We start from the raw sequence: 20,257 nt of genomic DNA on the forward strand, positions 1-20,257 counted from the left end.
GGAAGTATAAACAGCAAGGTCAATGACCTCTTAGGACACTCCCAGCCATCAAGGCACCCCGCCCCTTTATTGGCTCAGATCAAAGGCAGTGATCGAAGTCTGCCGAATTATTGGATCCAAACCCAAGGACCGCCCAAAAGAGCGCGAAACCCCCAAGGATAAAGAGAGACACAGCCATGTGTTCGATCCCTTTTGGACCTGGCGCTCTGGCAACATCTATCTCCAACTGCAGCACCACGACCAGAAACAAGTCCAAGTTCAACGCTCGTAACCAGACGGATGAGCCTAGCTGAACCGCAGTTACTTCTCCAGACCCAGCAGATCCAGATTCGAACAAAGGCCACTGTTCCTTTGACCTAAGCCGGGTGCCTGAAGTTAAGTACATGTTGTCATTGTGTTAGGTGTAATTTAGCTTGTAGAGTTTATGTTGCATGTATAAGTCAATCTTGTGTGTAAATAAAGTATTATTGAACTTGAACTAACTAACTGGTTGTTGGGTCTTTGATCGATATCCGGTTGAACCTTGTGGTGGTATCATTTGATACCTGGCGACTCTGAAAGCAATATATCAATATCTAGACAGAAGGGCAACCTTATTGACTGCCATATTTATAGCGAGTAAATATAGCAACAAACCCAAATATCTCTAAATTGCTCCTTAATTGGAAAAGCAAGAAAAACAAAGGTTCATGAAAATATTTTTTAAATGGTGATTGTATTGATTTCTTAATCTTTGAACACAGCTGAATTGGCTGGTAAAGCATGTGGAGAGGTACAGAATGCCAATGCAGTGCTCCAGGAAGACTCTTTCACCTCTGTAACCCTCATGGGCTATTCCTCTGAGTGCCAAATGAAGACTAAAGTAACAGAGAAAGAACTGAGCAGGGACAGCTGAATCTCTGGAAAGGCTTGACTAATGACACTTTTAAATTGAACCAAAATGGCTTTTGTGCACATTGTCATGCGAGAGTACCTTTAAGAAATGGGTGTTTATAAAATAGCTGTACTGGGTGTACCTTTAAGAAATGGGTGTTTATTAGAGAGCTGCAGTGATGTCAGAGAGTGGGTGGAGCTGGGCTGTCTGTCTGCTTTACTTTTGTCTTAGGCAGTTTGCTACAGGGTGTGATTAGTTTATTTTTGAGAGCTGGATAGCTGCAGGCTATAGATTGATTGAGGAGCTGCATAAGGATCTCTCTCTGCAAACTAAATCTCCAAATCAGTTGGGTGATTTCAAAGTGCTGATTGCTCTCAATAGTGAATTTAAACATGATCTTTGTATCAAAAAGGGTCTTTTGTCTTCCGGATGTTGTTTGGGAATTTATTAAGGGTTATCTCACGAGTACTGTATTTAGTGGTGTTGATAGTTGTTAAGATGTTTACTGTGGGTTTATAAAGTGTTAACTTGTTTCATAAATAAACATAGTTTTAATTTAAAAGTGCTGTGAAGCTCTGTTGCACCACACCCCTACAGAGTGGACCGTGTGCTCCCCATCCAACTATCTAGTAAAAGCTGTGGGTCAGGTGAACTCCATGATACACTTTGGGGTTCTCTAAACCCTGGCCCATAACAACAACTCATGATTTGTCTGAGATTTGCATAAATAATTTATGTTTACGATTCACGAACAATAATTTGAGATATGTTTTTATTCGTTTGCATTTAACGTGTAACAACATTGCTGAATAGAGGTTTAAATATACAAGAAAAGGGAACAAACTGTCCTAAGAAAAACACAGTATAAAACGTAACAAAAATGGGGGAACAAAGTGATCCGGTGAGATACATGGGTAACTACATACAGATTTGAGGCCTTCGGCCGCCAGTAGCTAGTTATCCCGACCGCTTTGTTCCACTATTTACACGTGATCCCGTGGTATTAGAACATATTAGCGGCTTGTTTCTGGTCATCCAGGTGCATCCTCTTGTTGGTGATGTGGTGGTCCCTCTTTAACTCCTCCATCAGGCTCGATAGGTTCCATTTGTGGATCCGTGTCTAGTCATGGGCAAATTGAATCCCTAAGTATCGGAACTTGGTTTGGGCCAGTTTGAACAGCAAGTTTCCGAGCTCTGATTCCTCCTCCATGCGGGTTCACAGGGAATATTTCACTCTTGCTCATGTTGAGTTTGTAACTAGAAAAAGCTCAGAACTCCCTTCGGAGTTCCATTATTCCTTCCATGTTGGTCGGGGGGTTCAAGATGGAGAGGAGCAGGTCATCCACACAGTGTGATAAATAGTACATGGGGATTGGATTTAATCTGACACATAAACATCTTAAATTTAATTTTAAAGGTTTAATTTAAAGGAAAAATTCTTGGCAGGACAGCTCCAAGGGGTGGTCTGCTCCTCTTGCTCCATGTGGCAGGCTGGGGACAGTTCCAGTCTCCGGGGTCAGCATGTGTGCAGGAAGTGTCTGCAGTTACAGCTCCTGGAAGCTTGAGTTTCAGAGTTGGAGCGGCAGCTGGAGACACTGTGGAGCATCCGCGAGTCGGAGAGCATCATGGATAGCACGTATAGAGAGGTGGTCACACCGCAGGCTCAGGCTCCGCAGGCAGGAAGGAAATGGGTGACCACCAGACAGAGCAGGAGAGCGAGGCAGGTAGTGCAGGAATCTCCTGTGGCCATTCCCCTGCAGAACAGATATACCGCTTTGGATACTGTTGAGGGGAATGGCCTCTCAGGGGAAAACAGCAACAGCCAAACTTGTGGCACCACAATTGGTTCTGCTTCAGAGGGGACGGGTGATAAGTGTGACAGTGCAATAGTTATAGGGGATTCAATTGTTAGGGGAATAGACAGGCGTTTCTGCGGCCGCAAAATGGCACGTTGCCTCCCTGGTGCTAGGGTCAAGGATGTCTCGGAGTGGGTACAGGACATTCTGGAGGGGGAGGGTGAACAGCTAGTGGTTGTGGTACACATCAGTACAAACGACATAGGTTAAAAAAAGGGATGAGGTCCTAAAAGCAGAATACAGGGAGCTAGGAAGGAAGTTAAGAAATCAGACCTCGAAGATAGTGATTTCAGGTTTACTACCAGTGCCACGTGCTAGACAGAGTAGAAATGACAGGATATATAGGATGAATACGTGGCTGAAGGGATGGTGTCAGGGGGAGGGTTTCAGATTCCTGGGGTATTGGGACCGGTTCTGGGGGAGGTGGGACCTGTACAAACTGGACGGGTTACACCTGGGCAGGACTGGAACTGATGTCCTTGGGGGGCTATTTGCTAGAGCGGTTGGGGAGTGTTTAAACTAATGTGGCAGGGGGATGGGAACCGATGCAGGAAGTCGGAAAACAGGGACAGAAAAAGCAGGCAGTAAGGAGGAAAGTGTAAGGCAGAGAAGCCATAATCAAAAATCAAAAAGGGCGACAGTGACTGAGGGGAGCTCAGTGAATAGGCCCAGTAATACCAAAAGGAATAAAATGGGAAGTAAAAACATAATGGAAAGCGATACGGCAGGTTGTTACATGAAGATATGGGTTCAACGACAAGGAAAATTAGGAGAAACGTTAAGTGGAAAAATAACTAGGAGAGGTTACTGATCAAGGTGTTAAGATTCAAAACAGAGGTATAAAAGCCAACATAAAAATGTACTTTACCTGAATGCTTGTAGTATTCAGAATAAGGTAATTGAGTTGATACCGTAAATCATCGTGACTGACTATGATTTAGTGGCCATTACTGAAACATGGTTAAAGATTGGTCATGACTGGGAGTTAAATATCCAAGGGTATCAAACTATTCGGAAGGACAGAGTGGATGGTAAAGGAGGTGGTGTAGCTCTGTCATTTAAGGATGACATCCGGGCAATAGTAAGGGATGACATCGGTGCTATGAAGGATAAGGTTGAATCCATTTGGGTGGAAATCAGGAATAGTAAGGCGAAAAAGTCACTGATAGGAGTAGTCGAAAGGCCACCAAATAGTAACATAAACAAAGAAATAACTGATGCATGTAGAAATGGTACAGCAGTTATCATGGGGGATTTTAATCTATGTCGATTGGTTTAACCAGGTCGGTCAAGGCAGCCTTGAGGAGGTGTTTATAGAATGTATCCACAATAGTTTCCTAGAACAGTATGTAATGGAACCAACGAGGGAACAAGCGGTCCTAGATCTGGTCCTGTGTAATGAGACAGGATTGATTAATGATCTCATAGTTAGGGATCCTCTCGGAAGGAGCAATCACATTATGGTGGAATTTAAAATACAGATGGAGGGTGAGAAGGTAAAATCAAACACAAGTGTTTTGTGCTTAAACAAATGAGATTAAAATGGGATGAGAGAAGAGCTAGCTAAAGTAGACTGGGAGCAAAGATTTTATGGTGAAACAGTTGAGGAACAGTGGAGAACCTTCCAAGCGATTTTTCACAGTGCTCAGCAAAGGTTTATACCAACAAAAAGGAAGGGCGGTAGAAAGAGGGAAAATCGACCGTGGATATCTAAGGAAATAAAGGAGAGTATCAAATTGAAGGAAAGAGCATACAAAGTCGCAAAGATTAGTGGGAGACTGGAGGACTGGGAAATCTTTAGGGGGCAACAGAAAGCTACTAAAAAAGCTATAAAAGAGTAAGATAGATTAGGCGAGTAAACATGCTCAGAATACAAAAACAGACAGTAAAAGTTTCTACAAATATATAAAACAAAAAAGAGTGGCTAAGGTAAATATTGGTCCTTTAGAGGATGAGAAGGGAGATTTAATGGAGATGAGGAAATGGCTGAGGAACTGAACAGGTTTTTTGGGTTGGTCTTCACAGTGTACGACACAAATAACATGTCAGTGACTGATGGAAATGGATGTTTAAATACTCTCGGTCAAGTTGTCATACGGAAGGGGGAAGTTTTGGGTATTCTAAAAGACATTAAGGTGGACAAGTCCCTAGGACCGGATGGGATCTATCCCAGGTTACTGAGGGAAGCGAGGGTCAAAATAGCTGGGGCCTTAACAGGTATCTTTGCAGCATCCTTGAGCACGGGTGAGGTCCCGGAGGACTGGAGAATTGCTAATGTTGTCCCTTTGTTTAAGAAGGGTAGCAGGGATAATCCAGGGAATTATAGACCTGTGAGCTTGACGTCAGTGGTAGGCAAACTGTTGGAGAAGATACTGAGGGATAGGATCTATTCACATCTGGAAGAAAATAGACTTATCAGTGATAGGCAGCATGGTTTTGTGCAGGGAAGGTCATGTCTTACAAACCTAATAGAATTCTTTGAGGAAGTGACAAAGTTAATTGAGGAGGGAAGGGCTGTAGATGTCATATACATGGACGTTTAAGGCGCTTGATAAGGTTTCCCATGGCAGGTTGATGGAAAAAGTGAAGTCGTATGGGGTTCAGGGTGTACTAGCTAGATGGATAAAGAACTGGCTGGGCAACAGGAGACAGAGAGTAGTGGTGGAAGGGAGTGTCTCAAAATGGAGAAGGGTGACTAGTGGTGTTCAACAGGGATCCGTGCTCGGACCACTGTTGTTTGTGATCTACATAAATGACCTGGAGGAAGGTATAGGTGGTCTGATTACCAAGTTTGCAGATGATACTAAGATTGGTGGAGTTGCAGATAGCGAGGAGGACTGTCAGAGAATACAACAAAATATAGATAGATTGGAGAGTTGGGCAGAGAAATGGCAGATGGAGTTCAATCCAGGCAAATGCGAGGTGATGCAATTTGGAAGATCAAATTCAACAGCGGACTACATGGTCAAAGGAAGGGTCTTGGGGAAAATTGATGTCCAGAGAGATCTGGGAGTTCAGGTCCATTGTACCCTGAAGGTGGCAACGCAGGTTGATAGAGTGGTCAAGAGGGCATACAGCATGCTTGCCTTCATTGGACAGGGTATTGAGTACAAGAGTTGGCAGGTCATGTTACAGTTGTATAGGACTTTGGTTCGGCCACATTTGGAATACTGCGTGCAGTTCTGGTCGCCACATTACCAGAAGGATGTGGATGCCTTGGACAGGGTGCAGAGGAGGTTCACCAGGATGTTGCCTGGTATGGAAGGTGCTAGCTATGAAGAAAGGTGGAGTAGATTAGGATTGTTTTCGTTGGAAAGACGGAGGTTGAGGGGGGACCTGATTGAGGTCTACAAAATTATGAGAGGTATGGACAGGGTGGATAGCAACAAGCTTTTCCCAAGAGTGGGGGTGTTACAAGGGGTCACGATTTCAAAGTGAGAGGGGGAAAGTTTAAGGGAGATATGCGTGGAAAGTTTTTTACGCAGAGGGTGGTGGGTGCCTGGAACGCTTTACCAGCGGAGGTGGTAGAGGCGGGCACGATAGCATCATTTAAGAAACATCTAGACAGGTATATGAATGGGCGGGAACAGAGGGAAGTAGACCATGGTAAATAGGAGACAGGTTTAGATAAAGGATCTGGATCGGCGCAGGCTGGGTGGGCCGAAGGGCCTGTTCCTGTGCTGTAATTTTCTTTGTTCTTTGTATGACAGCTGAGGACCTTGAGATGATTGTTATCACTAAGGAAGTAGTGATGGGCAAGCTAATGGGGCTAAAGGTAGACAAGCCTCCTGGCCCTGATGGAATGCATCCCAGAGTGCTAAAAGAGACGGCTAGGGAAAATGCAAATGCACTAGTGATAATTTACCAAAATTCACTAGACTCTGGGGTGGTCCTGGCGGATTGGAAATTAGCAAACGTGACGCCACTGTTTAAAAACGATCGGCAGAAAGCGGGTAATTATAGGCCAGTTCGCTTAACTTCGGTAGTAGGGAAGATGCTGGTATCTATCATCAAGGAAGAAATAGCAAAGCATCTGGATGGAAATTGTCCCATTGGGCAGATGCAGCATGGGTTCATAAAGGGCAGGTCGTGCCTAACTAATTCAGTGGAATTTTTTGAGGGCATTACCAGTGCAGTAGATAACAGGGAGCCAATGGATGTGGTATATCTGGATTTCCAGAAATTTTTTGACAAGGTGCCACACAAGATTGCTGCATAAGATAAAGATGCATGGCACTAAGGGTAAAGTAGTAGCATGGATAGAGGATTGGTTAATTAATAGAAAGCAAAGAGTGGGGATTAATGAGTGTTTCTCTGGTTGCCAATCAGTAGCTAGTGGTGTCCCTCAGGGTTCAGTGTTGGGCCCACAATTGTTCACAATTTACATAGATGATTTGGAGTTGGGGACCAAGTGCAATGTGTCCAAGTTTGCAGACGACACTAAGATGGGTGGTAAAGCAAAATGTGCAGAGGATTGGAGTTTAAGACTAGGGAGGTTATGCTGCAATTGTATAAAGGCGTTAGTGAGGCCACAACTGGAGTATTGTGTTCAGTTTTGGTCTCCTTGCCTGAGAAAGGACGTACTGGCGCTGGAGGGTGTGCAGAGGAGATTCAGTAGGTTAATTCCAGAGCTGAAGGGGTTGGATTACGAGGAGAGGTTGAGTAGACTGGGACTGTACTCGTTGGAATTTAGAAGGATGCGGGGGGATCTTATAGAAATATATAAAATTATGAAGGGAATAGATAGGATAGATGCGGGTAGGTTGTTTCCACTGGCGGGTGAAAGCAGAACTAGGGGGCATAGCCTCAAAATAAGGGGAAGTAGATTTAGAACTGAATTTAAGAGGAACTTCTTCACCCAAAGGGTTGTGAATCTATGGAATTCCTTGCCCAGTGAAGCAGTTGAGGCTCCTTCATTAAATGTTTTTAAGATAAAGATAGATAGTTATTTGAAGAATAAAGGGATTAAGGGCTATGGTGTTTGGGCCGGAAAGTGGAGCTGAGTCCAAAAAAGGTTAACCATATGGTCTCATTGAATGGCGGAGCAGGCTCGATGGGCCAGATGGCCTCCTCCTGCTCCTAGTTCTTAAGTTCTTATGTGAGACTCTGTGCTCTCTGGATGTTCTCCACCTCTTTGCTGATCTGAGACCAATGGCTAGTGGCTCAATTGTCAGGGCAAATAGTAGCGGGGATAAAGCACATCCATGCCTCGTGCAGCCAAAAGTATTCAGAGCTGGTGATTCATAGAATTTACAGTGCAGGAGGCCATTCGGCCCATCGAGTCTGCACTGGCTCTTGGAAAGAGCACCCTACCCAAGGCCCCACCCAACACTAAGGGCAATTTTGGACACCAAGGGCAATTTATAATGGCCAATCCACCTAACCTACACATCTTTGGACGGTGGGAGGAAACCGGAGCACCCGGAGAAAACCCACGCAGACACGGGGAAAACGTGCAGACTCCGCACAGACAGTGAACCACGCCGGAATCGAACCTGGGACCCTGGAGCTGTGAAGCAATTGTGCTATCCACAATGCTACCATGTTGGCCCTGCGCTCGCCATGGGAGAACCGTGCAGTAGCTTCAATCAGAAAGTCAAACCTGGTCCAAACCCAAACTGTTCTGGCACTTCCATGAGGTACCTCCATTTGACTCTATCGAAGGCCTTCTCTTCATCCAGAGAGAATAACACTTCTGGTGTCTCCATCCTGGTAGGGTCATGATCAGATTCAGCAGGCGTCTGATATTTGCCACGAGTTGTCTTCCCTTGAGAAAGCCCATCTGATCTTCCGTGACTACCTCGGGCACGCTGCTCTCCAGTCGCCTCGCAGGGCCTCTGGCGTCAACACTGCGTGGATGTGAGGTTGGAGTGGGCTGATCCAGAGGCCCCCCAAAGAGGCTGGACACAGCCCTCCTCGCCAATAAGGCGTTTTGCGAGAAGATGTCAAAAGCCATCGATGGCTATGTACCCAACAACCAAAACGGGGACGTCTCACCCTCCTCACATTCTGGGAGGCACCAAGGTGATGATTAGTGTTCAGGAGTGAGATGGGTCAGTGTCTTTTTTAGGGATCAGTGTTCAGAGAAAGCAGGAACTAAAAACACCACTAGAATTGGGGGAGGTCATGGAGAGTTGTTACTCTCCATGACCTCCCCCAGTTCTAGTGGTGTTTCCAGTTCCTGCTTTCTCTACTCACATATGACTGGTATGTCTCATCTTCAATTCCCTCTCCAGGAGCTCAGAGGGGTGCAGCCCCTGGTAGTAGGTCACAAATGCCTTGCTGATCTTATCTGGGATCATTGCTAGTCTGCTGTTTCTACCTTTCACCTGCACTATCTCCCTCGTGGCTGCCTGCTTTCTCATCTGGTGGGCAGCACGTGGCTGGCCTTGTCTCATGTTCATAGAAAGTCCCTCGTGTCTGGCGGAGTTGGTGCACTGCTTTCCCAGTGGAAAGTGGGTCAAATGCCCTTTGTTTTGGGGCCATCCAAGATGGCCACTGTTGATTTCTTTGTTCCAGCTGTCGCCATGCATGACTTGTAACCAGCATTCTACCCTCCCCCATCTGTCCCTCGTCCCAGTCTATACACCATCTCCACAGCCCTGCTACTCTCTCCGACCCCATCTCCCGTGCCCCTGTGGGATCCCCTTGCCTGTCACTCCATCCCTTGCCCTTCTCCCGATCTGTTGTTCTATCCCCTCCAGGGGGTAGAACCCCACACAGAGCCAGGAGCGCGCTCCCTCCTTTTCGAGAGCTGCGCCATGGCTCCCCCTCTCTTCCTACCTCCATGAACTCACATACTCACTAGTCTGGTGGCTCCTTCCTCCCCCAGGAGCATTTCCTCCTATCATAGATTTCATAAAATTTACAGTGCAGAAGGTCATCATTCGGCCCATCGGGTCTGCATCGGCTCTTGGAAAGAGCACCCTACCCAATCCCACACCTCCACTCTATCCCTATAACCCAGTAACCCCACCCAACACCAAGGGTAATTTTGGACACCAAGGGCAATTTAGCATGGCCAACCCACCTAACCTGCATATCTTTGGACTGTGGAAGGAAACTGGAGCACCTGTAGGAAACCCACGCACTCATGGGGAGAACATGCACACTCCATACAGACAGTGACCCAAGCCCGGAATTGAACCTGGGACCCTGGCGCTGTGAAGCAATTGTGCTAACCACTATGCTGCCGTGCTGCCCTAGCTTTTGCCCGCTTTGTTCTCCTCCCTCCCTCCTTCCCACTTCGGTGTCCCTCTGCCTTCCCCTCTTAGGACGTGCAGGTTGTGATTCCAGTGAGTGCCAAAGACATCCCAAATAGAAAGAAAAAGGAAAGACAAAGAAAATAATTAGTGGTCCATGTGTGTCCCTTACTGCTGTCTTCCCAGCCAGTTCTTCTTCAGAAATTCATCTGCTTCTCCCAGCCTGTTAAAGTAGTACTCCTTGTTGCCTTAGTCCCCAAGTTTTAGATGCTCCTGTGCTAGGAGTTCCATCCACTGACCAGTCAGTGGATGGGCCGGCAGCCCCATTGGCGATTCTTCCTGGTTTTCTATGTCCTGCTCTGCTTTGCTCCTCGTGTCCATCGTCTATGCTTTTCTCTCCTGACTCTTCCCGCTCTTGCTGTCCTTTCTGTTTATTGATGAATTGGAGGGGGGGGGGGGGTCAATTTCCAGGTTACAACGTGCCAAAGCTAAAAGTTTCCACAGGCGAGCCATCTTTCATGCGACTGTTCAGCACATCGCCACCCAGATCCACGCCATAAGAACAGTAATGCACACCTACATTTGTCCTTATAATTATGTATATTAGCCCTGATTCTCGATTCCTTTTCCAGTATTTTTGGAAAAGGTGGGCGCAAGTGACTGAAACACATTTGGGGGGAGCAAACAAAACAAAAGAATGCAAAATAAATTGTAGGATTCTGAGATGTGCAAAGGAACAGAAAGAGCATTGAATTGCAGTCCCGTTAACCTAAAGGTAGCAGGACATGTAGTTAACATAGTTGAGAAGGCACATGGGCTATGTTTTATTAACTGAAGCATTGCATATAAGAACATGGAGATTATGCAAGATCTGTATACAACATTAGTTAGGCCCCAGCTGCTTTACTGCATTCAGTGCTGGTCAGTGCATTATAATTCGCAGCATTGACACAACAGAGAGCCAAAGGAGATTTACAAGGATGTTACCAGAACTAGAAATCTTTAGCTGTGAGGAAAACTGGATGGCTTGCAGTTCTTTTCTTGGGAATAGAGGAGGCTGAGGAACGATTTAATAAGGGACCTAGATAGGGTTTATAAAAAGAACCTATTTCTCTGAGATATTTAAGGTAATTGGCAGTAGGATTTGAGGAAAATTGAGGATAACATTTTAAACAAGTACAATAATGATGCCTTCTAAGTTATCAAAAATGTTGCCTTGGTAACAGACATCATGCATTTGTCAAGAGGTACAAGTAGCATTGATCATCGTTATAACCCCGCCTGGTGGCATTTTCAGATATACATCACCAGAAATTTTGTTGCCCACAGATGGAAGACATAAGGAAAAGAGATGAGGGTATTAATACACAGTATGTTCCTTTTCTATGGGTTTGAAGCAACAACAAAAATAATCCAATACAATTTTAGTTGATTTTAGTTAAAACATTTGTTTTCGCAACCATTTCCATGGCCCCATCTGATATTGGATTATACCTAGCGGAGAAGCTCAAATGACTCAATTTTTGAGTTTCTGGTAAGTGCATTATGATTTTTGTCAGGAGGCAGAGGTGGTTTTACTATGGTTATATTGTGGGATATTAGAAATAAAGTATAGATTTAAGTGAGTTTAATTTGGCGTTTTTGTGTAACAAGGAATAAATCTCTAGTTAGATTCATGTTAAACAAAGGTGTCTACATCTATGGGAGGATTTATTTTCAGTTCGAACTGTGCCTGTATTGTGCTTTCAATGTGAAAAGAAAACACAAGTTTGGAGAAAGAACGAGCCATTACTTAGCAACCAAGAGCACCTTTCGGGTAGGGAGGCTTTGAGTTTAGTTTTAGCTGTTATAGTTGGAGAACAGTAGTTGGAGCTTAATAGTGACAGAGAAGATAGTTCTCACAGGCCCGTTCGAAGCAGGAAAACCATACCATGGAGTAATGGCCAACAAAGCAAGTCCAGAAGCTCAAGGACAGTTAGTTCTAGAAACTAGAGAATGAAGAGAAATTTCCAGGAAGATTGAAATAAAAAAAGAGGGGCAGGCTGACATTGGAACTGGGTATTGTTCATTAAAGATAAAGTCAGAGCGGTTTGGGCTTGGAACAGGGTTCACCGCTTGGGTAAAGCTCCTATACAACGCTCCCATGGCGAGTGTACGGACCAACAATACCAACTCCCAATACTTCCAGCTGCACAGGGGCACTAGACAAGGATGCCCACTGTCCCTGCTGCTGTTCGCACTAGCAATCGAACCGCTAGCAATCGCGCTCAGGGCAGCAAAAAATTAGAGGGGGGTCCGAAGGGGAGGCAGAGAGCACAGAGTTTCACTCTATGCAGATGATCTGCTCCTCTACATCTCGGACCCACAAAGCAGCATGGACGGAATCATCGCGCTCCTGAAAGAGTTTGGAGCCTTCTCGGGTTACAAACTCAACATGAGCAAAAGCGAGATCTTCCCAGTACACCGCAAGAAAGGGGGGGGGGCAGCACTAAAGGGGCTGCCATTCAAACAAGCCCGACACAAATTCCGCTACCTGGGGATCCAAATAGCCCATGACTGGAAAGGGATCCACAAATGGAACCTCACCAGCCTGACGGAGGAAGTAAAAAAGAACCTGCAAAGATGGAACACACTCCCACCCTCCCTCGCGGGGAGAGTCCAGACGATCAAAATGAACGTACTGCCCAGGTTCCTCTTCCTGTTTAGATCCATTCCGATCTACATCCCCAAGGCCTTTTTCAAAGTGCTGGACAAACTTATCATGGCGCTCATATGGGGGGGGGGGGGGGTAAAATGCTAGGATCCCAAAGGTCCTACAAAAAACAAAATCCAGGGGGGGGCTAGCCCTCCCGAATCTACAATTCTACCACTGGGCGGCAACAGCCGAGCGAGTAAGGGGATGGATCCAGGAGCCAGAAGCCGAGTGGGTGCGTGCGGAGGAGGCCTCCTGCATGGGGACCTCCCTCCGGGCCCTCGCCACGGCAGCACTCCCATCCCCACCCAAAAAACACTCCAGCAGCCCAGTAGTGACAGCCACCCTCCAATCCTGGAACCAACTGCGGCAGCAATTTGGCCTGACCAAAATGTCGGACAAGGCTCCCATCTGCAACAACCATAGGTTCACACCAGCACTGACTGACGCCACCTTCAAAAGGTGGAGGTAGGACGGGGAGGACACTGACAGTCAGGGACCTATACACGGACGACAGGATCGCAATACTGGACGAACTGACAGAGAAATTTCGGCTAGCTGGGGGGAACGAGCTACGGTACCTGCAGCTCAAAAACTTCCTACGAAAGGAGACAAGGACGTACCCACAACCGCCACGACAGACACTACTGGAAGACCTACTGGACGCAAGTATCCTAGAGAAAGGGAACTGTAGCGACATGTATGACCGACTGGTAGAAAAGGACGACACCGTACTGGACGCAACAAGAATGAAATGGGAGGACGACCTGGGGATTGAGATAGGGTGGGGACTCTGGAACAAAGCACTGCATAGGGTCAACTCCACCTCCACGTGCGCAAGGCTCAGCCTGACGCAACTAAAAGTGGTACATAGAGCCCACTTAACGAGAAACCGTATGAGTAGGTTCTTCCCGGAGGTGGAGGACAGATGTGAACGGTGACAAAGAGGCCCGGCCAACCACGCCCACATGTTCTGGTCTTGCCCCAGACTTGTGGAGTACTGGACAGCCTTCTTCGAGGCTATGTCCAAAGTGGTGGGGGTGAGGGTGGAGCCATGCCCGATAGTGGCGGTCTTCGAGGTTTCAGACCAGCCAGATCTATTCCTGGGGAGGAGGGCGTACGCCCTTGCCTTTGCCTCCCTGATCGCCCGCCGTAGAATCCTGTTTGGCTGGCAGCACCGCCCAGAGCTGCAGACTGGCTGTCCGACCTCTCGGAATCCCTCCAGATGGAGAAAATCAAATTCGCCATCCGAGGGTCAGACGACGGCTTCCACAGAACGTGGGAGCCATTCATGCAATTGTTCCGGGACCTGTTTGTTGCCAACGTACAAGAGTACAAGAGGAAGAATAGTCGGGTGGCCAAGAATCAGGGGAAAATGGACAGGAATCGGGGGAAGGTAGCCCAGGGGGGGGTACGGGTTCGTTATGGGGGTTTGATGGCTAGCTAAGGCCCAAAATCAAACTGTAAATAAATGCCTATAAACATGTGCCTCGGCCATATTGGGGAATGTAAAATATGTATGCCGGCTAAAGGGGGCGGCCAGAGTTGTTATTATGAAGATGCTTACCTGTAAATATACATGTCAATTTTTGCGTGTTTTTTTTTTCTCTAATAATTTGTAATTTGTTGGATATAAAATATGAAAACTCAATAAAAAAACATTTTTTAAAAAAAGATAAGTCAGACCTGGCGGAGTTAGCCAGTGATATCTGAAGCACTCCTAGGTTGGTGAGACCTTACTACAGACTGTGAAGAAAAAGGTTTAAGCAATTGGTGGCAGGTTCCCTGAGTTACTGTGTGAAAGTTTGAACGCTCCTGGCTAGTCAAGAAAAGGAATACCGAAGGAAGAGTTCGAAAACCTAGAGGTATTTCCTTGCTGAAAACAGCTGGGGGAAGGCATTGTTTGAAAGAAAATTTAAGGCGCCTGTTCAAGTTTGGGGTTTGGAAACACTCAAGATGAAAGCTGAAGTCCACTGAAATCAGTAGGCTCACAGTCTCACAGTACAATAATCATCTGGAGTGGATTGGAGGAGAAAGCCACAGAAGATTGATTGAGTGACATCTGCCAACTTGGTTTCAGAATGAGTTGTCTGACCACAGTTGCCCCGTTGGGTTACAGGGAATGTGTGTTTACTAAAAACCTTTTAGCTAAAGAGATATTTTGTAACCTGTGTTATGCTTATAATCTGTGTACATTTGTGAAGGTAAGTGGGAATGAAGGAGTATTGTAATCAAACATTTCATGTTTAATAAATGTTTTGTTTCATGTTAAATGCTAATTGGCAGTCCTGTGACTGTTCATCCATGTTTTCGGGGGAAAAAAAGTAAAAGGTACGGTCTTTTGAGCCATTCTCGGACCTTCCCGTTCAGTAGTAACATCAACTGGGGTCATAACACTTTATATTAACAAAGTGAGATTCAAAATGTTTGAAAGATCTTAGGCAGGATTCTCCATCCCACCAGACCCGTTTTCTGGCGTAGCGAGTCCGTGCCGGCAGTAGGATCCTCCATCCTGGCAGCCAGCCAATGGGGTGCCCCATTGTGGCCACCACCATGCTGTCAGGAAATTTGTAGATGTGAGCGCGCTGCCGGTGAAGCGGAGGATCCCGCTGGAGAATCCCTCTGCTTGTGTCTCAGATAGAAAAAAAACTTGAACTTCTCCAATATGTAATAGTATCTGTTGTCACAACTATCTTATTATTTCTCATTACATATCAATATAGCTTTATCAGGGTTTAAGTATCAATGTAACCACCAGTATTACATAAAATTAGAAAGATACCTTTATGTTGACTGATGTCAGCATTAAAGTTCATCTCCCCTTGAAGATGTTGATGGGGCTGGTGGTGGTGAGAGTCCTCCAAGTGGCCATGAGGGTCATTGAAAAGCAGATGGCTGTGCAGGGGTGCTTCCTTATTGATTGCATTAATCGCTAGATGGCAGATGACAAATCCTAATCCCAGCCCACAGCAAAACATGAGCAGAGAAATTACAGACCGTCTCACTGCCATTTCCAAGCAGTAATGTGCTAGTGAAAAAGAAAAAGAGCGTCACCATAAATAGATTGCATATTTCATTACAGGGCAATTTTCAAATGTGAACAGCCAATCAAGAGTTTGGTTTCTTTTATTCATCAAAACATTCAAAATGAATCACTGAAATCTTCATCCTTCAATTTGTGTTGAAGTTGCATGTTTCTTTACTGATGTATTTAATTCTATATATTTTTTTCAAACCCAGGACAAGGAAGGCGGTTAGAATATATTGCTAAACACTGGTGGTGGTGGTGGGGGGGATTTGTTTAAGCATTTTGAACTTATTAAGCACAAAGTCCAGCAGTTTCTATTGTTGAAAAACAAGTCATTTTATAGAAGAACATTAACGTGAGAATTTTCTCTACTGTTCTTACAAGTCTGAAGGGAAATTAGGGATGTGCAATAAATGCTGACCTAGCCAGTGACACCTGCATCTCATGAACAAAAAAAAGTCCGATCTTTGGTCTGTGGAGAGTTGGTTGCTCTCAGTTTGGACACTGACATAGGGACCATAATCATCCTCACATTCAAAGGCTCAGGAATAGAACATTACCCCTGCTGTGTCTGCGTGGGAACTGAATGACTTGATCAGACTTGGCTGGATAATTCCCAATGGGGTAACGAAGCAACATCTAACATTAAACATGAAGAATGGACATGTTGGACTGTTGTTCGCATCTATGGAATGATAATCAACCACAAGTCAGCAAATGAAATTCTCCATTTTTGCGACCAAGTGTAGTGGCAGGCAGATCTGGCTGCACCTTTTCCACCAGTCAGAATGGTGGGATCCCATGTCAGTTTCTGCGCTTGGAATCTTATTAATTATGCACAGGCGAGTTCCCCACGTCACCTGGTGGGCTGGCAGCTGATTTGTCTACCCACTGTCAGATGGCGAGTTTGAAGGTCCCAGTGTCATATTTAAATACCAGTCCAGCACGCTCATAGCATCCCCAGTCATCAGTCTTCATCAGACTGTGCAGGATGTCAGCGGGAAAAGGTCATCAGCCTCAAGAAACAGTCTTGATTCAACCCACACACCCCCCATGCCCATGCCCCATTTGGGCCTCTATCTGCCACCTATAGAGTCTTCATAAATGCCGTTTCAGAAAACAATGTGGTCTCCCTTTAACCCTCCCCTTGTTCGTGAGCTTTTTTTATACAGCCTTGCGAGGACAGCTTCTCTCCCCTTCGTCGTCTTCGCCCATCTTCTTGCCCCTTTGTCTGTCATTATGAGCCCCCCACCTCACTCCATGCACAGGCCTCCTTCCACATTGCCTCCACTCTTATCTTTTGTCACGCCAACCCCACCTGCCTCACCTCACATTCAACCTCTGGTTGAACTTCAGACCTTAGTTGCAGTGGCTGCAGGAGTCCCACAGCGCAATCCTGTCCAGACAGACACTGGTCTGTGGCATCAGCAGGGAGGAATCCCCTGTACTCCACAACCTCAGGTGTAGTAATTTTTTTTTCCGGGCTGCAAGTTTAACTGTAGCATTTTGAGTTGTAATTCAAGGAACCAATAAGGTAAAGAATCTATTTCTTTTGCCTGTACATTTCAACTTTATGGTGGTGATGGGGGAAATCAGTATTATAGTCATTTGCAGGAATTCAATTGTCATGCTTTCTTTTTAAAGATTACATCTCAATTTTTATCAAACTAAATCACAGAATGAAGGCAAGTCATCCGTAGTTTATACACAATGGTGGAGAATTTACAGTAAAAAATTATTTACATTTTGGCCACAGGTCGGCTGATCACTTGAGCCACTTAGCCAAATCTGGCTCACAATCTGGGTAGCTCTGCTATCGCAGTCCAAGCAAAATAGGATCCCAATTGGAAAGAATAATGTTGCACACAGCACCCCCAGGGAAAGTGATGTCATCTTCCAGAACGCCAACCCTGCAAACTGGACAGCCACCCACCACTACAATGGAAGCTGAGCTGGATGATAGTGCAAGTGCTCGAGTAGCTCAGCCCTGGACAGACAGGGGCTGGATACCTGCAGGGGCAGCAGATACATATCCTGAGGCTGGGTAAGAGTACAGTGGAGGCTGGTATCCGTGGACGGGATGCTCTCGTAGGTCTGGCCATGGCCATAGCCCCCTCTGGCACTGTGATGTATGTGGGCGGCCTCTCCTGCAAGAGGGGCTTATTATCGATGGATGGGGGGAGGAAGCAGCAACAGCAATGGCTCCTCCAGCCGCAGCAGGTACTGCTCTCAGCCCTGAAGCGAGGATGCGGGGCCGGGATGGGAGCTTCCTGGGAGACAGGTGCTCCCAGCAGCAGGGAGTGGGCGGATGAGGACACAGTGAACCTCTGCCACCCGACACTCTCCCCGGGGTTTGTTATCCTGTGCTCGGTAACACAAGATATAAAGGCACGACAGGATGTCGGCAGGTAGTTATTCGCATAGCATTCATGAGCTGCAAATGAGTGCAAATTGCATTCATGCCACCAGTCAGCATGGAAGACCGACCAGCCATTAACCTGCCTTGGGAGAATTTACGTTGGAGGATTATTGGCTTTTTGGTTCCTGCTGGATTCTCAATCCCGCCTGTGGACGGGATGGGAGAATTCCATCCAGCATTTCAAGAGTAGAGAAAACAACTGGAAGGTTGCAAGTACATAAAAAAAGCAAATTTAATGAAAATATAATTTTTAAACAAAAATGCGATTAGGTCTCTTAAAAACAGTGCAAAAATTACGATCCATGTTGAAGAGTCAGTTAACAATAATACTACCATTGCCTGAAACAAGGACCCTGAACTAGCAAATTGCAAAACCACATTTTAACATGACTTCCCGGCACCAGAGGCAAAAAATAATAATATCCTTTTAACATGGTAAAATGTCCCAAGGTGCTTCACTGGAGTATTATCAAACAAAGCTTGGTATGAAGCCACATATGGATATATTAGGAAGGACACTAAAGGTGACTAAAACTTTGATCAAAGAAGTACGTTTTTAAAAAGTGATTTAAAAGTTGATGAAGTACAGAGTTAGAGAGGTGTAAAGAGGGAATTAAAGGGCCTTGAACCCAGACAAACGAAGGCACAACCACCAATGATGGAGCAACAATTAGGAATGTGCAAGAGGCCACAGCTTGAGGTGTGCAGAGATCCTGGTGGGTGATATGGCTGAAGGCGGTTACAGAGATAGAATATGGAGGGATTTGAAAACAAGGATCAAATTTTAAAATCAACACACTGCTGGATCAGGAGCAAATGTTTGTCAGTATGGATAAACGAGACTTGGTGCAACTTAGGAAACAGACAGCAAAGTTTTGAATGAATCCAAGTTTATGACGGGTGAAGGACAGAATTAGGAAAAGGTAAATTAGTTAAAAGTCTATTTGCTTATTCGGGCAGCAAAGTGGCACAGTAGTTAGCATTGCTGCCTCATAGCGGCCAATTCCAGGTTCAATTACGGCCTTGGGTGACTGTGGAGTTTGCACGCTCTCCCAGCGTCTGCGGGGGTTTCCTCGGGTGCTCCAGTTTCCTCCCACGGTTCAAAGATGTGCAGGTTAGGTGGATTGGCCATGTTATAAATTGCCCCTTAGTGTTCAAAGATGTGTAGGTTAGGTTATGGGAATGGGAGGGCGCTCTTTCGGAGGGTTGATGCAGACTCAATGGACCGAGGGCTCCTTCTGTACTGTAGGATTCTATGATCACATTGCAGATTCGATGGGCCGAATGGCTTCTTTCTGCACCGTAAATTCTATGTCTATGATTACACCAGTGCTTTGAGGGGAAGCACTTCAAACAGGGAAGCATATATGTTTGTGAAGATGGGGGTTAAGAAAAGCACTGGTAGATTATTCTCACGCTGATAAAATAGTGTCCACGCCCCATGAACAAATAAAAAATATATGCAAACACCATTGTGCTGGAGTGACCAAACGTGTTCCACAGTATAAAACAGAATGATTATTTTATTTTATTTTTTTAAATAATTTTTATTAAGATTTTTACAAAATATAAACACCACAACAATATTAACAGAACAACCGCGGTAGAAACCCAAGAACAACACCCACCCAACTTCAAAAGCAACTGCAAACAAAAAGAACAAAAAAACACCCAAACAACAAAGGGAAAGATAACACCAGCCACGTATCCCACAAACCCATGTACACAGTTCTCCCTCCCACCGAACCAAACACCCCCCCCCCCCCCCCCCCCCCCCGCCCCGGGTTGCTGCTGCTGCCGGCCTATTTCCCTACCGTTCGCCAGGAAGTCCAGAAAAGGCTACCACCGCCTAAAGAACCCTTGTACTGATCCCCTCAGGGCAAATTTCACCTTCTCCAATTTAATGAACCCCACCATATCATTGATCCAGGCCTCCACGCTTAGGGGCCTCGCATCCTTCCATTGGAGCAAGATCACCGCCAGGCTACTAGGGACGCAAAGGCCAGAACACTGGCCTCTTTCGCCTCCTGCACTCCCGGCTCCACTGCAACCCCAAAAATTGCGAGTCCCCAGCCTGGCTTGACCCTGGACCCCACCACCCTCGACACCGTCCTTGCTACCCCCTTCCAAAACTCCCCCAGCGCTGGGCACGCCCAAAACATATGGACGTGGTTCGCTGGGCTCCC

The 20,257-nt window shown here is 46.0% G+C and overlaps 1 protein-coding gene across 2 annotated transcripts in view; it reads right to left on the reverse strand.

Annotated features, from left to right (window-relative positions):
* LOC119966198 (glycoprotein-N-acetylgalactosamine 3-beta-galactosyltransferase 1-like) overlaps nucleotides 1-20,257 on the reverse strand; it is a 72,407-nt gene that overhangs the window by 24,276 nt on the left and 27,874 nt on the right. For both annotated transcript variants that reach the window (XM_038797527.1, XM_038797526.1), the window contains exon 2: nucleotides 15,407-15,652. In XM_038797527.1, the coding sequence (XP_038653455.1) occupies nucleotides 15,407-15,635 (229 nt within the window). In that variant the 5' untranslated portion in view covers nucleotides 15,636-15,652. The remainder of the gene's footprint in view (nucleotides 1-15,406; nucleotides 15,653-20,257) is intronic.

The sequence above is a fragment of the Scyliorhinus canicula genome, chromosome 5 (genome assembly GCF_902713615.1).
Source record: "Scyliorhinus canicula chromosome 5, sScyCan1.1, whole genome shotgun sequence".
Lineage (NCBI taxonomy): Eukaryota > Metazoa > Chordata > Chondrichthyes > Carcharhiniformes > Scyliorhinidae > Scyliorhinus > Scyliorhinus canicula.